At 46.6% G+C, this 24,559-nt stretch overlaps 1 protein-coding gene across 2 annotated transcripts in view; it reads right to left on the bottom strand.

Annotated features, from left to right (window-relative positions):
• Positions 1-17,503, bottom strand: part of PTPN9 (protein tyrosine phosphatase non-receptor type 9) — a 112,150-nt gene extending 94,647 nt beyond the window's left edge. Inside the window, exon 1 of one of the 2 annotated variants that reach the window (XM_032175922.2) lies at positions 16,929-17,503. In XM_032175922.2, coding sequence (XP_032031813.1) covers positions 16,929-16,991 — 63 coding nt within the window. In that variant the 5' untranslated portion in view covers positions 16,992-17,503. Of the gene's footprint in view, positions 1-7,012; positions 7,059-16,928 lie in introns of those variants that run through there. The other variant, XM_032175923.2, reaches the window with a different exon arrangement.
• Between the last annotated feature and the right edge of the window lie 7,056 nt (positions 17,504-24,559).

The raw sequence follows: 24,559 nt of genomic DNA, 5'->3' as shown, positions 1-24,559 counted from the left end.
GGGAGAGCTATTTCTGGGGTATGTGTGTCATACATAAACATACATGGTTAAAGGCAGATGAAGTGCACTGGAGACAGCAGTTAACCAGAAGAGTGAGTCTCAGCGCTTCTACTGAAAGCCTCAGAATATCATCCCTATATCTTAAAGACAATCATCCTAGGCTAGGCGCGGTGGCTTACACCTGTAATCCCAACAGTTTGGGAGGCCGAGGCGGGTGGATCACGAGGTCAGGAGATCAAGACCATCCTGGCTAACACGGTGAAACCCCATCTCTACTAAAAAATACAAAAAATTAGCCAGGCGTGGTGGCGGGCACCTGTAGTCCCAGCTACTCAGGAGGCTGAGGCAGGAGAATGGCATGAACTGCACTCCAGCTTGGGTGACAGAGCAAGACTCTGTTTCAAAAAAAAAAAAAAAAAAAAAAGACACTCATCTTAAGCAAAACAATCAAAACAATACCTGCTTCATAGGCTATGTGAGGAACAATTTCAAAAAAGTTTCACTCATTCTTCAGCAAACATATTTTAGTTTCTTTGTTTTCTGTTTTTCTTTCCATCTTTTATTTTAGGTTCAGGGGGTACATGTGCAGGTTTATTACATAAGTAAATTGTGTGTCACAGGGTTTGATGTACAGATTATTTTGTTACCCAGGTAATAAGTATAGTACCCAATAGACAGCTTTTTGATCCTCAGCCTCCTCCCACTCTCCACACTCAAGTAGGCCCAGGTGTCTATTGTTCCCTTCTTTGTGTCCATGTGTACTTAATGTTTAGATTCCACTTATAAGTGATAATGTGTGGCATTTTTTTTTCTTTTTTCTTTTTGAGATGGAGTCTCACTCTGTCGCCCAGGCTAGAGTGCAGTGGTGTCATCTCGGCTCACTGCAACCTCTGCCTCCCGGGTTCAAGCAATTCTCCTGCCTCAGCCTCCCAAGTAGCTGGGATTACAGGCACCTGCCACCATGCCCAGCTAACTTTGGTATTTTTAGTAGAGAAAGGGTTTGCCATCTTAGCCAGGTTGGTCTTGAACTCTTGACCTCAAGGGATCCACCTGCCTCAGCCTCCCAAAGTGCTGGGATTACAGGCGTGAGCCCACACCCCTGGCTGGCATTTGGTTTTCTGCTCTTGCATTAGTTCGCTTAGAATAATGGTCTCCAGCTCTATCCTTGCTGCGAAAGATATGATCCTTTTTATGGCTCTGTAGTATTCCATGGTGTAAATGTACCACATTTTCTTTATGCAGTCCACTGTTGATGGGCACTGAGGTTGATTCCATGTGTCAGCAAACATATTTTGAACCCTCCAAAATATACTAAGAATTCAGAAGTTCGAGTCCCTGTCCTCATTGCATGTAACAAGTCCTCCTCCTTGACAGGTATTCTATAGTTTAATAACTGCCTTCAAAGAACTAGAAAGCAATTCCTCAAGGATAGAGAGCTCCAACCTTGCTATACAAGGACCTGGCACATACCAACAGATAATAAATGATTGTTGAATGAACAAACTATATTTCTGCTTATGATCTAAAAAAAATCCTCAGTTGACATTAACATGAAAAAGGATTGATAAAAAATAACATCGTGTGGTGATTATCAGGGGAACAGAGACACTTCACGGCAACACTCAGAAACATTTGGAGGTATACATGTACTGAAACATCACAATATGCACAATTATTATGTACAATTATTATGTCTTTTTTTTAATAGAGATAAGGTCTCACTTTGTCACCCAGGCTGGAGTGCAGCGGCAAAATCATAGCTCTGTAAACTTTGTAACCTCAAATTCCTGGGCTCAATCGATCCTCCTGCCTCAGCCTCCCAGAGTGTTGGAATTACAGGCTTAAGCTATCATGCCTGGCCAAAAACAATAATTTTAAAAAAGAGAAACACTTGAAGGGGAAAAATAAAATGACACCACATTGGCCAGGCATGGTGGCTCACTCCTGTAATCCCAGCACTTTGGGAAGCTGAGGCGGGTGGATCACGAGGTCAGAAGATCAAGACCATCCTGGATAACACAGCGAAACCCCAGCTCTACTAAAAATACAAAAAAAATTAGCCAGGCGTGGTGGCAGGCGCCTGTAGTCCCAGCTACTCGGGAGGCTGAGGCAGGAGAATGGCGTGAACCCAGGAGGTGGAGCTTGCAGTGAGCCAGAATAGCACCACTGACTCCAGCCTGGCCGACAGAGTGAGACTCCCTCTCAAAAAAAAAAAAAAAAAAAAAATGACACCACATTATCATGCCATGGCAAAGCTCAATAGTGTTCTGTCATATAAAATCCCTCCATCTCGAGTGCAGTGGCTCATGCCTGTAATTCTAACGCTTGGGAGGGCAAGGTAGGAGGATCCCTTGAGGCGAGGAATTTGAGACCAGCCTGGGCAACACAACAAGACCCTCTCTCTATTAAAAATAAATACATAAAAATAAATTTTGGCTGGGTGCGGTGGCTCACGACTGTAATCCCAGCACTTTGGGAGGCTGAGGCAGGCAGATCACGAGGTCAGGAGTTCGAGACCAGCCTGACCAACATGGTGAAACCCCGTGTCTGCTAAAAATACAAAAATTAGCTGGCGTGGTGGCACACGCCTGTAATCCCAGCTACTCAGGAGACTAAGGCAGGAGAACTGCTTGAACCCGGGAGGCAGAGGTTGCAGTGAGCCGAGATTCTACCACTGCACTCCAGCCTGGGCGACAGAGCAAGACTCCATCTCAAAAAATATATAATAATAATAATAATAATAATTTTTTTAAAGGCTGAAAAAAATCCCTCCACCTCTGAAAACCCCTGCAAAGGGTGTGGAAATGGCTCATTTTACCCCCTATGATGGTTATGCTATAAAACAATTGGTTTTAGACTTTTCAGTATGAGAAGTCAATTGCTGAAATCAGTATTTGGTGACACATACTTTCATAAATACTAAATGTGTTGAGCAAAGACCTATCTTAAACTTTAAAGTGAAAACTTCAAACTGTTCCTAACTACAAAATTTTTCAGAGATAAACCATGGTTTCTCAACTCTGGTGCTACTGACATTTTGACCAGATAATTCTCTGCTGTAGGGAGCTGTCCTATGCATTAGAGGATGTTTAGCAGCATTCCTGACCTCTACCCACTAGACGCCAGTACCACCTCCCACAGTCATGACAACTGAAGAAATTTCTAGATATTGACAAATGTTCTGCGGGGAGGATCATCCTGATAGGGAACCAGAGATAAACAATGGAATGATAATTTTCTTCATAAAGGCTGTTTAAATAAGATATGGAAGATAATACAAACTATCATTCTTTGCACTCATTTACGAATCATTTTTAGACCATCAGATGACCTTTTAATATTTTATCTGAAAAGAAGCAGCAGAAGCAGACCACCACCAGTGCACCTAAAGGTAATGTGTAACCTAGAAAGAAGAAATAAACCAATGAACCAATGGATGATGCAAAAAGTCTTAACAGTAAAAAATGAGCTAAGGTAGCCTCAGTACTCTGCTATGTATATTACTCATGCATGATAACTGTTAGAATTCTTAGGCTATCTTGAAATCTTTTATTTCAATGCTACAAAGTCAGACTCTTCATTTTTCTTCCTATTCTTATCTGAAAAAAAAAAAAAGTTTCCTGTATCACAGACAGCAAAAAATTACCACTATTTATTGAGCATTTTGTAAATACAAGGGATTTTACTTAATTAAGCAGATCTCCAAAAAACTTAAGGAAATAAGACAAAACAGATTCAGGAACGTTAAATAAAACACCAGGAGCCACAAAGGAAGCCGAGGGATTCCTGAGGTCTACCAAAGGGTCATCACCATCACATCCCAAAAGGCCTAGGTTTTACTTGTAAATCTTTTGGTTTATAAAAAGGCCAGATTTGCAATAATATTAAAAACTGAGATCTCAGCATTTAATAGTATAATCTTAAACATGTAAAGAACACATAGTACTTTTCAGAAAGTGTTATTTTTCATTATAAAAGAAACATTAGTGGCCGGGCACAGTGGCTCACGCCTGTAATCCTAGTACTTTGGGAGGCCAAGGCGGGCAGATAACCTGAGGTCAGGAGTTTGAGACCAGCTTGGCCAAGATGGCGAAACCCCATCTCTACTAAAAATTTAAAAATTAGCTGGGCATGGTGGCGGGCGCCTGTAGTCCCAGCTACTTGGGAGGCTGAGGCAGGAGAATTGTTTGAACCCCGGAGGCAGAGGTTGCAGTGAGCTGAGATTGCACCACTGCACTCCAGCCTGGATGACAGAGTCCCACTCTGTCCCCCCCCCCAAAAAAAAAAAGAAAGAAAAGAAAAGAAAAAAAGAAACATATGGGCTGGGCACAGTAGTTTATGCCTATAATCTTGGCATTTTGGGAGGCTGAGGCGGAAGGATAGCTTGAGCTCAGGAATTTCAGACCAGCCTGGGCAACATAATGAGATCCTATCTCTATTAATGAGAAAAAAAAAAATTAAGTGGATGTGATGACAGGGGCCTGTGGTCCCAGCTACTCAGGAGGCTGAAGTGGGAGCATCGCTTGAGCCTGAGAGGTCAAGGCTGCAGTGAGCCATAACTGTGCCACCACATTCCAGCCTCGACAACAGAAACATATGATCATTGTAGATAATCTAAATAGCCCATTTTTTTTCTTTTTTTTTTTTTTTCAGATGCAATCTCACTCTGTCGCCCAGGCTGGAGTGCAGTAGCGTGATCTCGGCTCACTGCAATCTCCGCCTCCCATGTTCAAGTGATTCTCCCGCCTCAGCCTCTGGAGTAGCTGCAATTACAGGCATACACCACCATGCCCGGCTAATTTCTTTGTATTTTTAGTAGAGACAAGGTTTCGCCATGTCGGCCAGGCTGGTCTTGAACTCCTGACCTCAGGTGATCCGACCGCCTTGGCCTCCCAAAGTGCTGGGATTACAGGCGTGAGCCACCGCACCCAGCCTTAAATAGCCCATTTTTTAAAAGACTGGTTGTAATGATGTATATAATGAATGATTATCATCATATTATCATAATGACGTGTATCTGTAATAATGATTCACATCAAAACAAATGCAAAGGTAAAGATTAGCTAGGTGTTCAAGCAATGAACAAGTAACTAATGGATGAACATCACGAGACACTTCAGTCCTAAAGTCACAGATGACTTTTTTAGAACCTGCCCAGAAATTACTGTAGAAATAAATTCTGGCTTCAGAATAATTCAATAAACTTACCTGTGCTACCTGCACTGAAAAAAGTGACAAGTACTGTGTAGGTATGTTGTGGATAGATTTGGTATTTCAGAGGAAACTGGTACATACTACAGAAATTGCCTTTCCCAGAGAAAAAATGAAACGCTGCCAGGCGCGGTGGCTCATGCCTGTAATCCCAGCACTTTGGGAGGCCGAGGTGGGCAGATCACGAGGTCAGGAGATCGAGACCGTCCTGACTAACATGGTGAAACCCTGTCTCTACTAAAAATACAAAAAATTAGCCGGGCGTGGTGGCAGGCGCCTGTAGTCCCAGCTACTCAGCTACTCGGGAGACTGAGGCAGGAGAATGGCATCAACCCGAGAGGCAGAGCTTGCAGTGAGCCGAGATTGCACCACTGCACTCCAGCCTGGGCAACACAGCGAGACTCCGTCTCAAAAAAAAAAAAAAGAAAAGAAAAAATGAAATGCTTATCTCAGAAGCAGAAATTAAAGAAAAAAATCATCTCTAATCTACTGTTTCGGTCTTATCATTTTATAGTTTGGACCTAAGAGATCACCAATCCTTAATAAATAAGGTTTCCCATGAGTTCTGGAACTTCTCTGCCTCCTGTTTGGACCCTCCATGTCCATGTTTAACAACCTAATGCCAGCCAGGTGCAGTGGCTCACGCCTGTAATCCCAGCACTTTGGGAGGCCAAGGCTGGAGGATCACTTGAGCCCAGGAGTTTAAGACCAGCCTGGGCAACAGAACAAGATCCTGTCTCTACAACAAATAAAAAATAAAAAATCTAACTGGGCATGGTGGTGTGGTGGTGCACACTTTTAGTCCCAGCTTCTCAGGAGGCTGAGGTAGGAGGATTCCTTGGGCCAGGGAGGTCAAGGCTTCAGCAAACCATGATCATGCCACTGCACTCCAGTCTGGGTGACAGAGTGAGACCTTGTCTCAAAAAAAAAAAAAAAAAAAAAAAACCTAATGCTGGATGGACACAGTGGCTCATGTCTGTAATCCTAGCACTTTGGGAGGCCGAGGCTGGAGGATTGCTTGAACCCAAGAGTTCCGGACCAGCCTGGGCAACAAAGCAATACCCCCATCTCTTTAAAAAAAAAAAAAATGTGCCAGGCATGGTGGTACATGCTTGTAGTTCCAGCCACTATGGAGGCTGAGGAAGGAGGACCACTTGGGCCCAGGAATTTCAGGCTGCAGTGAGCTAGGATCAAGCCACTGCACTTCAGCCTGGGCAACAGAGCGAAACCCTGTCTCTTACTAAAAAAATTTTTAAAAAGTGAACCAAATGCTTAAGAAGCTAACTCAGTTACGTTCCTAAGGGGCCTTTTCAAAATCAGATATAAAAGTGCTGATGCCAGGCCCTCCAGCACTGAGAAGTGTAGGCTCAACTACCTTTTCTAGGAACATCTTCCCTTATTCCAGAAGAATAGGAATAGAAAACGGTGGTTATTTTAGTGGTCAGGAAGAGCAACCAAGATCTCGCATGGAGGTGTGCTTAGGGGGAAAATGTTAAAATAATTGATTAGGAAAAAGAAAGTACCAGAATTGTCTGATATACCAAGGCAGGATGGTAGACAGAAGCAGTGAAATGGCTGATATTACACTAGAGGTTGTATCTGAACAAATAATCAGGGTTAGGTTCTATGACTTCTAATCTTGGCACTGCAATGGACCACCCACACTGCCATAAAATGGGGCTTAATATTTAGAAAATAAAGTTTAAGTACTCCAAAATTACTATGGCTTTTCCAAGACAATAAAGGCATAAAAGTCAGAAAATGAAACTAAAATATACTCGCGATGAGTCTTAACTTTTACCTCTTTAAAACAGTTTAGCTCCTGGCCAGGCATGGTGGCTCACGCCTGTAATCCCAGCACTTTGGGAGGCCGAGGCAGGCTGATCACCTGAAATCAGGAGTTCAAGAGCAACCTGGTCAATAAGGTGAAACCCCATCTCTACACAAAATACAAAAATTAGCCAGGCGTGGTGGCGGGTGCCTGTAATCCCAGCTACTTGGGAGGCTGAGGCCGGAAAATCGCTTGAACCCAGGAGGCGGAGGTTGCAGTGAGCGGAGATCGTGACAAGAGTGAAACTCCATCTCAAAAAAAAAAAAAAAAAACCAGTTCTGCTCCTTTCTAAAGGAGTGTCTTTTCAATTCATTCATAAGTACTAGGTCAGGTTCCTTAGAGAAAACCTCCAGGCCCCTTAATATTCACAAAACTAAAGTCCAAGACCCTTGTGCTCAGAATTTTTTTTTTTTTTTGAGATGGATTCTCGCTTTGTCACCAGTCTGGAGTGCAGTGGCGCGATCTCAGCTCACAGCAACCTCTGCCTCCCGGTTCAAGCAATTCTCCTGCCTCAGCCTCATGAGTAGCTGGGACTACAGGTGCGCACCACCACTCCCAGCTAATTTTTGTATCTTTACTAGAGACGGGATTTCATCATGTTGGCCAGGATGGTCTTGATCTCTTGACCTTGTGATCCACCTGCCTCGGCCTCCCGAAATGCTGGGATTACAGGCGTGAGCCACACCACACCCAACCAGAAATTTTTAATAGAGCAAAATTCTCACATCCAAATGAGATTTTACCTAATTGCTACTTACAATATCACAAACTATCAGCAATAATGAAAATAAGAGTTCTTCACCTTTCCTTCCTTCTTTCTCTCTGTAGAAGACCTCAATTTAACATCATGAATCATTTGGTCCTTGACGTATGGTAACTTCCGGGGAGACAGATGACATTTAGCACAGGACATGTAAGACTGTGGGAAAAGGGAAGTTCTTGGCCGCAAGAAATGGGACAAAACCCTTGCCCTTGGGAAAAATGCCAAAAATCTCTGAAGTCCACGCTAAAGCAGTTAAATTTTTAGCTTTAAAAGATTCCATTACAAAAATCCAAACCAGACTGGGCACAGTGGCTCATGCCTGTAATCCCAACACTTTGGGAGGCTGAGGCAGGAGGATTGCTTGAGCTTAGGAGTTCGTGACCAGCCTGGGCAACATGGTAAAACCCCCCTCTACAAAAAATATAAAAAATTAGTCATGTGTAGTAGCATGCCTGTAGTCCCAGGAACCCAGGAGGCTGAGATGGAAGGATCACTTGAGCCTGGGAGGCTGGGAGGTTGAGGTTGCAGTGAGCTATGATCATGCCACTGCATTCCAGCCTGGGTGACAGAGTAAGACCCTGTATCCAAAAAAAAAAAAAAAAAGCAAAAACCACACCATGCAATTAGAATAGGCTTTTAAAAACTACACTATAAAAATGCAAGATAACAATTTTCTGGAATTCATAAGAACCTGTACTAGGTGATGGTCCCCAGAGTGGATATGAATATTTTTTCCCCTTGTAATTGGCTTAAGCCAACATGGTTCTAAAATTTTTCGCTATTCCAAAACAATGAGGACGGGCACGGTGGCTCATGCCTTGTAATCCCAGCACTCTGGGAGACCGAGGCAGGCGGATCACCTGAGGTCAGGAGATTGAGACCAGCCTGGCCAACGTGGTGAAACGCCGTCTCTACTAAAAATACAAAAATTAGCCAGGTATGGTGGCGGACACCTGTAATCCCAGCTACTCGGGAGGCTGAGGCAGGAGACTTGCTTGAACCCAGGAGGCGGAGGTTGCAGTGAGCCGAGATCGTGCCACTGCACTCTAGTCTAGGTGACAGAACAAGACTGTCTCAAAACGAAAAAACAAAGAACAATGATGAATATCATAATAATGGCTAACTTTTCTGACTACTTATTATATAAGCATTGGGCTAAGTGCTCTACATGCATCTCCTTATTAATCCTTACAACACTGTAAGGTCTACATGACATAAACTTGAAGAATTTTCAAAAAAAGAAAAAACATAAAATTAAAATAAAGAAACAAAACAAAAAAAATAATTTCAGGCTGGGCGTGGTGGCTCACGCCTGTACTCCCAGCATTTTGGGAGGCCAAGGTGGGTAGACTGCTTGAGTCCTGGAGTTCAAGACCAGCCTGGGCAACATAGTGACACCTTATCTCTATTATTTAAAAAATAAAATAAAATAAATTGGCGGTGGCTCACACTTGTAATCCCAGCACTTTGGGAGGCAGAGGCAGGTGGATCACGAGGTCAGGATATAGAGACCATCCTGGCCAACATGGTGAAACCCCATCTCTACTAAAATACAAAAATTGGCCGGGCATGGTGGTGCACGCCAGTAGTCCCAGCTGCTTGGCAGGCTGAGGCAGAAGAATCGCTTGAACACGGGAGGTGGAGGTTGTGCCATTGTGCTCCAGCCTGGTGACAGAGCAAGACTCTGTCTCAAAAAACTAAATAAAAAATAAAAATAAAACTATTAACAGAAGCATAAGTACTTTCGAAAACTACTCTATTGTCCTATCAATCACCACTGGGATATCCATGCAAAACCAAAAGACCCTAAACAGCTATAATTACACAGAATTTTAATCTAGTGAGAGTTCTAGTTAAGAGTCTTGGCAGGGCGAGGTGGCTCACACCTGTAATCCCAGCACTTTGGGCTGCTGAGGCAGGTGGATTACCTAAGGTCAAGAGTTCAAGACCAGCATGGGCAACATGGTGAAATCCCATCTCTACTAAAAATACAAAAATTAGGGAGGCCGAGGCAGGAGGATCATAAGGTCAGGAGATCAAGACCACCCTGGCTAACACTGTGAAACCTCGTCTCTACCAAAAATACAAATAATTAGCCGGGCGTGGCAGCGGGCGCCTGTAGTCCAAGCTACTCAGGAGGCTGAAGCAGGAGAATGGCGTGAACCCAGGAGGCGGAGCTTGCAGTGAGCCGAAATCGCGCCACTGCACTCTAGCCTGGGAGACAGAGCCAGACTCCGTCTCAAAAAAAAAAAAAAAAAAATACAAAAATTAACCAGGCATGGTGGCAGGTGCCTGTAATCCCAGCTACTCAGGAGGCCAAGGCACGAGAATCGCCTGAACCCAGGAGGCAGAGGTAGCAGTGAGCTGAGATCGTGCCACTGCACTCCAGCCTGGGCAACAAAGCAAGACTCCGTCTCAAAACACAATTAATAACATAATGACAATGAAGATTAATACTTATATGTAGAAATTGTCCTTCACACTGCCAAACTGCCAGCCCATTAAGAAAGGCTTTTATGGCCATGCATGGTGGCTCACGCCTGTAATCCGAGCACTTGGGGAGGCCAAGGCAGGCGGATCACTTGAGATCAGGAGTTGGAGACTAGACTAGCCAACATGGTGAAACCCCATCTCTACTAAAAAGAAAATACAAAAATTAGTCGGGTGTGATGGTGCATGCCTGTAGTCCCAGCTACTCGGGAGGCTGAGGCAGGAGAATCGCTTGAACCCGGAAGGCAGAGGTTGCAGTGAGCCACGACTGCGCTCCAGCCTGGGCAACAGAGCGAGACTCTGTCTCAAAAAAAAAGAAAAAAAGAAAGAAAAATAAAGGCTTTTACAAGCCTTCTTGTGTAAAAGAACAAGAAGATATAGAGAAAATAAAATTTTATTATAGTTGTGACCACACCTTGAAATGGAGAGTTGACAACTCTGTTTCAAGGAACAAATTTTTTTCCTATAGTAATTTCATCATAATTTCTTGCACAGAGTATACAATATGTTTCCGCTGGCAATATACAGTTGAGTAAAGGTTTTCTATATCTTTTCCTCTGTACCTTTCAAACTATATTTTAAGAAGCATTAATAAAACCAAACACATATATCAATACCAAAACCCACAAAATTAGCTATTTTATACCCACTTAGGCATCTAAATAAACTGGCTAATGGCTTCATGGGAAGTAATGTAGTGTAAAAGAGGAAATACTGGCAGTGAAGGCAGAAAACCTAGACCTGGGTGGAAATCATGGCTACATCACTTGTTAACTATGTGACCTTGGGCAATTTCCTTCTCTCAGTCAGTTTTCTTATTTGCAAAGTGACGGTAGTAATTCCAGTCTTGGGAGGGACGATTAATTGCATGTGAAATGCCCACCACAGAGCCTGACTCAAAGCAGGAGTTTAGAAAAGATACTGTTATGGGCCGGGCGCGGTGGCTCAAGCCTGTAATCCCAGCACTTTGGGAGGCCGAGGAGGGCGGATCACGAGGTCAGGAGATCGAGACCATCCTGGCTAACACGGTGAAACCCCGTCTCTACTAAAAATACAAAAAATTAGCCGGGCGTGGTGGCGGGCGTCTGTAGTCCCAGCTACTCGGGAGGCTGAGGCAGGAGAATGGCGTGAACCCGGGAGGCGGAGCTTGCAGTGAGCCGAAATCGCGCCACTGCACTCCAGCCTGGGGGACAGAGAAAGACTTCGTCTCAAAAAAAAAAAAAAAAAAAAAGAAAAGAAAAGAAAAGATACTGTTATGACTGTTATTCATATAAGCTCCTTAAAAGCAAAAACATCATATTTCTCCTTGTAGCCCAATTGTAGCCTTTATAATTATTGAAGAGCTGAAAAAACAAGAAACACCAAAGTTACAAATGAGGATTTATATCTGTTCAACACATGCCTAGACAGAAAATGAGACTAATCATGACTTTCAAAAACTATATCAATGCATACACAGCATATAAATCAAAGTATATATTGCCATTTGATAGGGAAAAAAATCAAAATATGTAATGTGCTTATTTTTAAGCCACTCTGAAAGAAGATGATGCTACCTGTATACAAAACAGGAGTACAACTACTCTTCATTCATTCTGCAAGTATTTCCGTAAGTGCCAGTCATTATGTCAGTCATTATGCTAGGCAATGTGCATATGATGGGGAGCAAGTGAAAATAATCCCAACCCTCATAGAACTTGCTTGCAGTCATGTAATCACACAAGTAAGTGTTAACTTGTGACAAGTGATGTGAATGACAGGTAAAGGGTGCTCTGAGAACCTATTAGGTTAGAATCTACTCTAACTGAAGTCAAGGAAGGCCTTCCAAGGAGGTGAAACTTGAGAGCTGAAGGATGAAGAGGAGGTTAACAAAGGGAGGTGTTTCCAGATAGAGGAAAGCAGCTCCTGCAAAGACCCTGTAAGCAGGAGGAAACATGGCAAGAACGCAGGACTATAAGGCCAGTGTGCATGGAGCAGAGACAAGTGTGAGAATTAGCTAGGGCCTAGGCTGCACAAGGGCCTAGATACATAGCCTACGTTCAAAAGTTGTAATTTGATCTCAAGAGCAATGACAAGGCCTGTAATCCTAAGGCTTTGGGAGGCTGAGGCAGGACGGCTTGAACCCAGGAGGTCGAGGCTGTAATGAGCCGTGATTACACCACTGGACTCCAGCCTGGGTGAAAAAATGAGATCCTGTCTCCACAAAAAAAAAAAAAAAAAAAAGCAACCAGAAGCCACTGAAGAGTTTTATGAATGCTTCTTGGCGGGGCAGGCAGGCTGAGGGGAAGATGAAATCAACAGGACTCTGGCTTCTGGATTCTGGAATACGGATGGACCAGGTGGGAAACAAAAGTCCTGTCAGGATAGGATAGTAGCTTGGAACAGGGTGATGGCAGTGATGGTAGAAGGAAGCCAATGAATTCAAGAGATATTCAGGAAAATCTAACACTGTATTGTACACAAGGGCAGAGGGACAGCAGTGTCCAAGACTTCTGGGTTTCTGATTCATATGACTGTACAGAAGGAGATACCACTCAGGAGGTATTCTGCTTCAGAAATGTCTTTGAGGAGCCAGGTGCAGTGGCTCATGCCTGTAATCCCAGCATTTTGGGAGGCTGAGGTGGGTGAATTGCCTGAGGTCAGGAGTTCGAGACCAGCCTGGCCAACACAGTGAAACCCCATCTCTACTAAAAATACAAAAACTTAGCTGGGTGTGGTGGCGGGCGCCTGTAATCCCAGCTACTAGGGAGGCTGAGGCAGGAGAATTGCTTGAACCCGGGAGGCAGAGGTTGCAGTGAGCCAAGATCACGCCATCGCATTCCAGCCTGGGCAACAAGAGCAAAACTCTGTCTCAAAAAAAAAAAAAAGAAAGAAAAAAATAATGAAAAGAAATATCTTTAAGGCTGTTCACACAGGCCAAAAAGGGCCTAACTGCACTACACTTTGGCATGAAAATGTGTAAACCCAATTTGATCCCCTACTTTAAATAAGGCTCTAAGAGATTTTTTGCTATTTACAGAAATCAAACTGACTCTCAAAAGTACAAGGATTTTCCCACACTGAAGAAATTTCAAAGATTCTGCCACAAGCTTCTAAATCAACTCCAAATGAATGTTAAATTGGTTTGAGCAATAGGGCAGCATTATGGAGTGAATGTGTCATTTCCCATGAGGACCACTTTGATAAGGTTAACACTTATGTACTGCTGTTTAATTTAAATATTTTGAATAAATCTTTTTTTTTTTTTTTTTTTTTGAGACAGAGTCTTGCTCTGTCGCCCAGGCTGGAGTGCAGTGGTGCAATCTCAGCTCACTGCAAGTTCTGCCTCCCGGGTTCATGCCATTCTCCTGCCTCAGCCTTCCAAGTAGCTGAGACTACAGGCGTCCACTACCACGCCCGGCTAATTTTTTGTATTTTTAGTAGAGACGGGGTTTCATCTTGTTAGCCAGGATGGTCTCGATCTCCTGACCTCATGATCCACCCACCTCGGCCTCCCAAAGTGCTGGGATTACAGGCGTGAGTCACCACGCCTGGCCTTAAATAAACCTTAATAGTTAAGAGTACTCTTGTTTGGGGGCGGTGGCTCATGCCTGCAATCCCAGCACTTTGCGAGGCCGAGGCGGGTGGATCACGAGGTCAGGAGATAGAGACCATCCTGGCTAACACGGGGAAACCCCATCTCTACTAAAAATACGAAAAATTAGCCGGGCGTGGTGGCGGGCGCCTGTAGTCCCAGCTACTCCGGAGGCTGAGGCAGGAGAATGGCATGAACCCAGGAGGCGGAGCTTGTAGTGAGCCGAGATCACGCCACTGCACTCCAGCCTGGGCGACAGAGCCAGACTCCATCTCAAAAAAACAAAAGAGTACTCTTGGCTGGGCATGGCGGCTCAGGCCTGTAATCCCAGCACTTTGTGAGGCCAAGGCGGGTGGATCACGAGGTCAAGAGATCGAGACCATCCTCCAACATGGTGAAACCCCGTCTCTAGTAAAAATACAAAACTTAGCTGGGCGTGGTGGCACGCATGCCTGTAGTCACAGCTACTCGGGAGGCTGAGGCAGGAGAATCCCTTGAATCAGGGAGGCGGAATTTGCAGTGAGCCGAGATCACAACGCTACACTTCAGCCTGGCGACAGAGCAAGACTCAGTTAAAAAAGAAAAGGGTACTCTTGGCTGTGCGCGGTGGCTCACGCCTGTGATCCCAACACTTTGGGGGGCCAAGGCAGGTGGATCACCTGAGGCCAGGAGTATGATAAGAGTAGCCTGGCCAACATGGTGAAACCCCATCTCTACTAAAAATACAAAAATTAGCTGGGCATGGTGGGTACCTGTAATCCCAGATACTCAGGAGGCTGAGGCAGGAGAATCGCTTGAACCCGGGAGACGGAGGTTGCAGTGAGCTGAGATCACGCCATTGCACTCCAGTCTGGGCAACAAAACCCAAACTCCGGCAGGGCACGGTGACTCACGACTGTAATCCCAGCACTTTTGGAGGACGAGGTGGGCAGATCATGAGGTGAGGAGTTCAAGATCAGCCTGGCCAACATGGTGAAACCCCGTGTCTACTAAAAATACAAAAATTAGCTGGGCATGGTGGCAGGCGCCTGTAATCCCAGCTGCTCGGGAGGCTGAGGCAGGAGAATCGTTTGAACCCTGGAAGCAGAGGTTGCAGTGAGCCAAGATCAGGCCACTGCACTCCAGCCTGGATGACAGGGCAAGGCTCTGTCTCAAAAAACAAAAAAAAACAAAATTCCATCTCAAAAAAAAAGAGAGTACTCTTATGTGATATTAAACTAAAATATGATAACATTAGGCATTACCATAATTAGAACCATACTGCTTTTATGTTTCAATATTTTGAAATGCTTGTAAAAAAATATTTTGTAGGAAAAAAAGATATAAGATTTTAAACACACACACACACACACACACACACACAATCTCTTGACTTTAATAAACATTTTGCCGTTTCCATCCTAGTCCTTGTTAATGCCCATCACATTCAATTCAGGGTAAAAGATAAGGTTTTTACTAGTTAAACACATTCTGCATATATGTGTACGCGCTATGTACAAAGTAAAGCCAATACTATGTCAATACTATCAATACTTTAATATTTACTTTTCCTGGTTTTAGCTTTCAAATTTGCAACGGATGCTATTTGCATAGAATACTGATGCCTTTAAGTCTTAAAAACAAATCTGACTGACCCAAGGAAAAGGATGAAAGAAAGAGATTTTGTCCCTTTAAAATCAGCCAACACATCCTATCTTAGTACTGAAGTGCTTCCCAATTCTGGCAGGATGGGCTCCTTGGCCACCTGCTTGCACTAGGGTCTGACTAGCATTTTATTAACATCCAACTGCAGTTACCAGGACATTCATTACCACTGCTTCTACAAAGCAGAATTCTTTTTAAATTTTTTTCCCATACTGATTTCATCACCAGGTGTCAAAAGACAAAACCGTGGCCTGAGGCCAAATAGAAAAATGTCATCTCCACAAATGAGGAGAAAAGACAAGGACTTTAAAAAATCAGGTCAACAAGCCCATTAGCCAATAATAGTTTGTAAAACTAGACTGTCTTCACACTAGAGGCTGTGCTAGCAAATGTGGTCCTTGGAAACAAGAGCTGTAGAGCTTGAAATGGGTTGCCAGCATGGTTTGCCTTTTTCTTTTTTCATGTTTATTTTTATTTTTTTATTTATAACATGGAATCAGACTATGACTATAATCGAGCATAGCTATGGCGGGGTATGGGCAGTGCCAAGGAAGAGACAGCGAAAAGCCCGTAGAGTTCCCAATCTAAGCTAGCAGACCTTCCCGTCTTCCTCAGGAGTGGTCCCTGTCTCCGCAGCTGGAATGTGCGGGAGGGAAAGTTACAAGGGCCCCCAAAATTAGACAACAAACCACTTCCTTCTGAAAACTAAAGGTCATAGGCTTTTAAGGAACAATAGAGCTCAATGTAAGCTTCAGAAAGATGGAGACAGTCAGATGAGACGAGGGTAGGGGACCGGGGGTGAGGACATGCGCCCCATCTGGGATAGCTGAATAGGGGGGTCAAGGCCAGGGACTTTAGGAACACGAGAAGGGCTGGATCTTCTATAACCTGCTCAATTGGGCCTGAGAAACCTAAGAGCCTCCTCTGAAAATCTAGGGCATCTATGCATCCAATATTCTCAGCCCTCTCCTCGGGAAGGGAGATAATCCCCACAGGAAGCACCCCCAAAACTGGGGCTTTTCCTGCCCTTCAAAAGCCACAAACCCTCACGGAAAACATTTACAAGGGAGCGGAAGGGCCGGGGGCAAGCAGCGGTTCTGCAAATCTCAGGAAGGAGGCCCCTGGATCCAAGGAAATTTGCCCCTGGAATAGGGGGTGGGGTGCGGAGGGCACCATCTGAGGCCCGTAAGCCTTGGGGAAAGAAGCGGCGGGAACAGGAGCAGGTCCCGTGGGTCCCCCGACGAGGGGATGGCGGCCTGGGGCGCGGTCGACGGTGAGGGAGGCCCGCGGGCCGGGCACGGGAGCGGGGGCGCTGCGGGCCCGGGGCTGCAAAGAGCCGGGGCTCGGGAGGTAGAGGCCAGCGTAGGCCTCGGGGGCCCGGACACACCCACCGCGGCGGCCTCCGGCCCGCTTACCTGCTCCTCCTCCGGGGTCAGCTCCGGCGCCATGTCGGGCCAGGGTGCGGTCGCGGGCTCCATCCCACCGCCACCGCCGCCGGGCGGACAGAACTCGCTCGCGAGCGCGGGAGCCCGCCGCGCTCGGCCTCCGCTTCCGCGTCCCCGCGCCTCAGCAGCCCCGGGCCGGCTCGCGCATAGTGTGGCCGGCAGGGCCCGGCGCCCGCAGCGGCCGCAAACGCTGCTTCTGCTTCCTTCAGAAAAATCTCTCCGAACTGCCGCTGTCTTCCGGGAGGAAATCCTTTTTTATATTATTCGCTCCTTTCCTCACACTCCCCCTTATCTCCTGGGGAAGAAAAAGTGCAGGCGAAGAGCTAACAGACGATCGGGATTTAAAAGGAAATCGGAAATCAGGAACTTTTAGAGCCGGGAGCGAAGGGTCGGCGGAAATTTCCCGAAGGCCGCCGACCCCCTCGGCGCCCCGCTTCCTCGGCCGCGCTCCCGCTCCTCCACAGCGCCACAGGGCTCGGGGCCGCCCAACCGGGCCGTCCTCGCGGACGCTGGCCCTGCGACCTGCGCGGCTGCCTCAGCCAGGCTCCTCGCGGGCGGCCGCAGCGAAAGGGAGGGAGTGGAGAGGGAGCGAGGGAAACGCGCCCCCCTCCTGACTCACGGCCAACGCCGCGGCCGCCCCGCGGCCGCCCGAGCCCCCCGCGGCTCCATTGAGAAACTGAGCGTCTCATTCACAAGCTGGCGGCGAGGAGGGCCCGGCGGAGCGAGGACGCAGTCCGGGAGGGGGAGACAGAGAGGAGCCCGGGCGGGGGAGGGGACCGGGAGGGGGAGGGGACCCGGGCGGGGAGGGGACCCCAGCTGGACGGAAAGCGACTCGACTGCGGGAGGGAGAAAAAGGAAGAAAAGACTATTTCGTGAGGCTCAGATCCTCGGAGGAGGAGAATACGTTAGTTTGCAAATTATCTGCTGACTGGCACCTCTCCTGGGGTTAACTTGCCGCTGCCACCTACGCGTGAGAAACCCACAATCCTCAACGATTTGTCGTTTGCAGCCTGAAAGACCCTGGAAAGGTTGCCTGCCAGGCCAGGATGCTTAGGTGGAAGGAATCGCACCTGCCTCCCTTTCCCTCCTTACTGGCTGCATTGCACCCCGTAATTCATCTCCAGTGTAGCTAATTTTAATCCCCCATAGAAACGACATCAGACTCCGAACATCATTCAGGAATGACGCGGCCTTTGCAGACCTTTGATTTTCACTAGGGCAAGTGCAGCAAAGGGTTCAGGATTAAGGGTACAGTCTTGGAGTCATTTGTGGAGGAACAGGGCGTAGAGAAGGCAAGGCTGGGTCTGGTATGTTGTTGCATTATTCCAAGCCAAAGATAAATATTCCAAAGGGACCCAAAGTCCACAACTAGTTCCAAGGCTGAAGCCCTGGAGCCAGTCCTGAGGGATCCAAAGGAGGGGCCTTCAGACAACAGGAAGGTGCTGTGAGTTGTGATGCTCCTACGATTTTTTTTTTTTTTTTGAGACGGAGTCTCTGTGTCGCCCAGGCTGGAGTGCAGTGGCGCGATCTTGGCTCACTGCAACCTTCACCTCCTGGGGTCAAGCGATTCTCCTGCCTCAGCCTCCTGGGTAGCTGGTATTACAGGTGCGCGCCACCACGCCAGGCTAATTTTTGTATTTTTAGTAGAGACGGGGTTTCACCATGTTGGTCAGGCTGGTCTCGAACTCCTGACCTCGTGATCCGCCCGCCTCGGTCTCCCAAAGTGCTGGGATAACAGGCGTGAGCCACCGCGTGCCCGGCTTTTTTCTTTCTTTTCTTTTTTTTTTCTTTTTTTGAGACGGAGTCTCACTCTGTCACTCAGGCTGGAGTGCAGTGGCGCGATCTCGGCTCACTGCAAGCTCACCCTCCTAGGTTCACGCCATTCTCCTGCCTCAGGCTCCCAAGTAGCTGGGACTAGGGGCGCCCGCCATCGTGCCTGGCTAATTTTTTTTTAGTAGAGAGGGTTTCACTTTAGCCAGGATGGTCTCGACTCTGACGCCTCCCAAAGTTTTTTTTTGTTTTTTTTTTTTAAACACAGGGTCTCACTTTGTTGCCCAGGCTGGAGTGCAGTGGCGTGATCACAGCTCAATGCAGCCTCAAAGTCCTGGGCTCAAGCAATCCTCCCGCTTCAGCCTCCTGAGTGGGTGGGACTACAGGTGCACACCACTGCACCTGGCTAATTTTTTTTTTTTGTAGAGATAGGGGTCTTGTTATGTTGCCCAGGCTGGTCTCAAACTCCTGGTAAACTGCCTTTGCAAAATTATAACTGAGGATTTTATGACAGTGAAAGAAATCAGTCCTAACTGACTCTATCTTGTTTCTAACCCTTAAGCTGTCCTTGTTCATTCCTGGGCATAGGCCAAACTGACTTTGGGAAGGAATTCAGTTCATGGTTTCACTCTGAAACAAAATCGATAACAGCCCTTTCCCGAAAAGGCCCCCTTCTTCCCTGGGGTCCAGTCTGCCTTTGCAGGACTAACAAATTAAGCTACAAGATTAGAAATTACAATTTAGGAGTCATGCAGCCATGGGCTCCAAGAGTCTAAACCTCCCCAAACCGCTCCTGGAGATAACATCACTATTGTAAAACCTAAGATCAGTGCTTGAGATATTTTGCAGACCCTGCACTCAGTGGATCAGCTGATACCATCCAGACTGGTAATCTGGCCCTAATAGGTCTGCCATCCTAACCAGGAACAGAAGACAGCAAGAAAAACTCATTTCAACTCCCTATGATTCCATCTCAAACCTGACCAATCAGCACTCCCCACTTCCTAAGCCCCTACCCACCAAATTATCTTTAAAAACTCTCATCCCTTAATGCTCCAGGGAGACTGATTTCAGTAATAATAAAACTCCAGGCCGGGCATGGTGACTCACGCCTGTAATCTCAGCACTTTGGGAGGCTGAGGCAGGCGGATCATGAGGTTAAGAGATCGAGACCATCCTGGCCAACATGGTGAAACCCTGTCTCTAGTAAAAATACAAAAATTAGCTGGGCGTGGTGGCGTGCAGCTGTCGTCCCAGCTACTTGGGAGTCTGAGGCAGGAGAAGCACTTGAACCCGGGAGGTGGAGGTTGCAGTGAGCCAAGATCGCACCACTGCACTCCAGCCTGGCGAAACAGCGAGACGCTGAATCAATAATAATAATAATAATAATAAAACTCCACTGTCCTGCACAGCTGGCTCTGCGTGAATTACTCTTTTGCCATTGCAATTCCCCTGTCTTGATATATCTGCTGTGTAGGCAGCAGACTAGGTGATCCCATTAGGCAGTTACACAGGGCTCAGATGATCTTCCTGCCTCAGCCTCCCTAAGTGCTGGGATTACAGGTGCGAGCCACCGTGCCCAGCCTTCTAGGATTTTTGTGTTTGTTTGAGATGGAGTTTCACTCTTGTTGCCCAGGCTGGAGTGCAATGGCACGATCTTGGCTCACTGCAACCGCCACTTCCCAGGTTCAAGCAATTCTCCTGCCTCAGCCTCCGTAGTAGCTGGGATTACAGGCGTCTGCCACCATGCCCAGCTAATTTTTTGTATTTTTAGTAGAGATGGGGTTTCACTGTGTTGGCCAGGCTGGTCTCGAACTCCTGACCTCAGGCAATCCACCCACCTCAGCCTCCCAAAGTGTTGGGATTACAGGCATGAGCCACCATGCCCGACTCCTTCTAGGATTTTAAAAGCAATCCCTGACCTCAACTAATTTCTGCATTAATGCGATAGGAACTTCAGGCTGCCCTTGGTAAGAATCAGAGACGATATCCTTGGTGTCTGAATCTTTATCTCAGCTAGGATATTTTCTCCTTTGCATCAGTACAGCTGACTGGAGGTTGACTTCATCACTGCTTTAGTTTCAGTATTGTAACCAGTCTGAAAGACTTTTTTTTTTTTTTTTTTTTTTGAGTGGGGGTCTTGCTGTGTTTCCCAGGCTGGAGTGCAATGGCGCGATCTCGGCTCACTGTGACTTCCGCCTCCTGGGTTCAAGCAATTCTCCTGCCTCAGCCTCCTGAGTAGGTGAGATTACAGGCGCCCGCCACCACACCCTGCTAATTTTTGTATTTTTAGTAGAGACAGGGTTTCACCATGTTAGCCAGGCTGGTCTCGAACTCCTGACCTCAGGCAATCCACCCACCTCGGCCTCCCAAAGTGCTGGGATTACAGGAGTGAACTACTGCATCCAGCCTGTTTTCTTTTTATTGAAGTGTAATATACTGAAAAAGTGCAGGCCGGGCGCGGTGGCTCACGCTTGTAATCCCAGCACTTTGGGAGGCCAAGGCAGGCGGATCACGAGGTCAGGAGATCGAGACCACGGTGAAACCCTGTCTCTACTAAAAATACAAAAAAAAATTAGCCGGGCGTGGTGGCAGGTGCCTGTAGTCCCAGCTACTCAGAGAGGCTGAGGCAGGAGAATGGCGTGAACCCGGGAGGCGGAGCTTGCAGTGAGCCGAGATTGCGCCACTGCACTCCAGCCTGGGCGACAGAGCGAGACGCCGTCTCAAAAAAAAAAAAAAGAAAAAGTGCAAATATAAGTGTACCGCTTGATGAATTTTTTATTTTATTTTATTTTATTTTATTTATTATTATTATTATTATTATACTTTAAGTTTTAGGGTACATGTGCACAATGTGCAGGTTTGTTACATATGTATCCATGTGCCATGTTGGTGTGCTGCACCCATTAACTCATCATTTAGCATTAGGTATATGTCTTAATGCTGTTTTATTTTATTTTTTGAGACAGGGTCTCACTCTGTTGCCCAAGATAGAGTGCAACAGCACAATCCTGGCTCACTGCAACCTCTACTTCCTGACTCAAGCGATCCTCCAGCCTCAGCCTCCCAAATAGCTGGGACTATAGGTGCGTGCCACTAGGCCCGGCCCATTTTTGTATTTTTTGTAGAGATAGGGTTTCGCCACATTGCCCAGGCTGGTTTCAAACTCCTGAGCTCAAAGCAATCCACCCACCTCAGCCTCCCAAAGTGCTAGGATTACAGGCGTAAGCCACTGCGCCCGGCCAGATGAATTTTCATAAACTGAACACACTCATGTGTCTGTGCCCAATGCACAAATCAACAAATAGAATATTCTGAACTTGCCAAAGCCTCGCCTTTTGCCCACCCCCCACCCCACAGTCAGTTACTACTCTGCTGAAGGGTAACCACTATCTTGCCTTTTTTTTTTTTTTTAAGAGACAGGGTCTCTCGCTGTGTCACCCAGGCTGGAGTGCAATGGCACCATCTGGGCTCACTGCAACCTCTGCCTCCCGGGTTCAAGTGATTCTCCTGCCTCAGCCTTCAGAGTAGCTGGGATTACAGGCATGCACTACCATGCCCATCTAATTTTTGTGTTTTTTTTAGTAGAGACGGGTTTTTGCCATGTTGGCCAGGCTGGTCCCGAATTCCTGACCTCAAGTGACCCACCCACCTTGGCCTCCCAAAGCTCTAGGATTATAGTTGTGAGCTATCACGCCCAGCCCCAGGCTGATCTTGAACTCCTGGGCTCAAGTGATCTGCCTGCCTCCCCCTTCCAAAGTGTTGGGCGTCAGCCACCGTGCCAGGCCAAATATGCTTTTTCTCCCTAGGCAAGCAAATGGTTCTAGGACTAAACTGGAGTACGAAACAGCAGGACCTGAGTAGTACAAACCATTGATTGGAGACAGGAGAGGATGGAGTCTCTCAACTCACTATTTACACTTCACATTTGTTTTGCCCACTGATCCTCAGGACACCAGGGGTCAGTGATTTATCCAAAGTCACACAACTAAATAATTAGTATTGAGCTAAAACTTGAACCCAGGCATTCTAACTCCTGATCTAGGGACCGAGTGAGGAGGAGAATTAATAAAGATATTTAACTGAGTGGGCTGAGAGAGAACTCAGCAGTGTTTTCAGAGGCACAGCTGTGTGTGTGGGTGGGTGGGTGTGTAAGGGAAGAGAGTTCTCCGGAACTGTTATCCATCACTGTTTTAACAGGACAATGTTTGGAAATTTCTGAGCACAAACGTGAATAACAAAACAAAGTGCAAGGCAGCTGGCTGGCTGGCCAGTTTGTTCTGAGAGGTAAATCCAAGAGAACCAGAGTAGAGAGGCAACTACCTGGCTTGCCTGTAACTGCAGGCTTGAACCAATGAACTCAAGTATGGTACTGTCATCCTGCCCAATCAAATCTTAAAGGCTGGGCCAGGCACCGGGGCTCATGCCTATAATCCCAGCACTTTGGGAGGCCCAGGTGGGTGGATCACTGGAGGTCAGGAGTTCAAGACCACCCTGATCAACATGGTAAAACCCCGTCTCTGCTAAAAATACAAGAAATTAGCCAGATGGGATGTCGCATGCCTGTAATCCCAGCTACTCGGAAGGCTGAGGCAGAATTGCTTGAACCTGGGAGGCAGAGGTTGCAATGAGCCAAAATAGCGCCATGGCACTCCAGCCTGTGCAACAAGAGCGAAACTCTGTCGCAAAAAAAAAAAAAAAAAATCTTAAAAGACTGCAGAATGGCTTGTAATATCAAAAGATTGAAAACATTATGAGGCTGGGCACGGTGGCTCACGCCTGTAATCACAGCACTTTGGAAGGCTGAGGCAGGCGGATCACGACGTAAGGAGAACAAAACCATCCTGGCCAACATGGTGAAACCTTGTCTCTACTAAAATACAAAAATTAGCTGGGCATGGTTGTGCACGCCTGTAGTCCCAGCCACTCGGGAGGCTGAGGCAGGAGAATCGCTTGAACCCGGGAGGCAGAGGTTGCAGTCAGCCGAGATCACGCCACCACTGCAGTCCAGCCTGGTGACAGAGGGAGACTCTGTCTAAAAAAAAAACAAAAAAAACCAAAAGGCTGGGCGCGGTGGCTCATGCCTGTAATCCCAGCACTTTGGGAGGCTAAGGTGGGCAGATCATGAGATCAAGAGATTGAGACCAACATGGTGAAACCCCATCTCTACTAAAAATACAAAAATTAGCTGGGTGTGGTGGCGCATGCCTATAGTCCCAGCTACTCGGGAGGCTAAGGCAAGAGAATCACTTGAACCTGGGAGGTGGAGGTTGCAGTGAGCTGAGATCGCCCTACTGCACGCCAGCCTCGCAACAGAGCGAGACTCCGTCCCAAACAAAGAAACATTATGGCCCATCAATAGAAAACTCAGTAAATAAATTACAGTACACACATACACTGAAATAATTGGTTAACATTTATTGTGTCCTTATATTTATCCCACACACTGTTCTAAATGACTTTCATTCATTTACTCTCACCATAATAGTATGAGAAAGGTGAAACTATGATCCTTATTTTACAAAAAGCATATATAGTAGATCCATATGTACTGATACAGCCTCCTTACCTTCTTTTTTTTTTTCTGAAATGGAGTCTTGCTGTGTCGCTCAGGCTGGAGTACAGTGGTGCGGTCTCCGCTCACTGCAACTTCCGCCTCCTGGGTTCAAGCAATTCTCTGCCTCAGCCTCCCGAGTAGTTGGGATTACAGGCGCCTGCCACGACACCCAGCTAATTTTTTGTATTTTTAGTAGAGATGGGTTTTCACCATGTTGGCCAGACTGGTCGTGAACTCCTGACCTCGTCATCCACCCACCTCGGCCTCCCAAAGT

The sequence above is a fragment of the Hylobates moloch genome, unplaced genomic scaffold (assembly GCF_009828535.3).
Source record: "Hylobates moloch isolate HMO894 unplaced genomic scaffold, HMol_V3 SCAFFOLD_14, whole genome shotgun sequence".
NCBI lineage: Eukaryota > Metazoa > Chordata > Mammalia > Primates > Hylobatidae > Hylobates > Hylobates moloch.
This window is presented reverse-complemented; position numbering and strand designations above follow the sequence as displayed.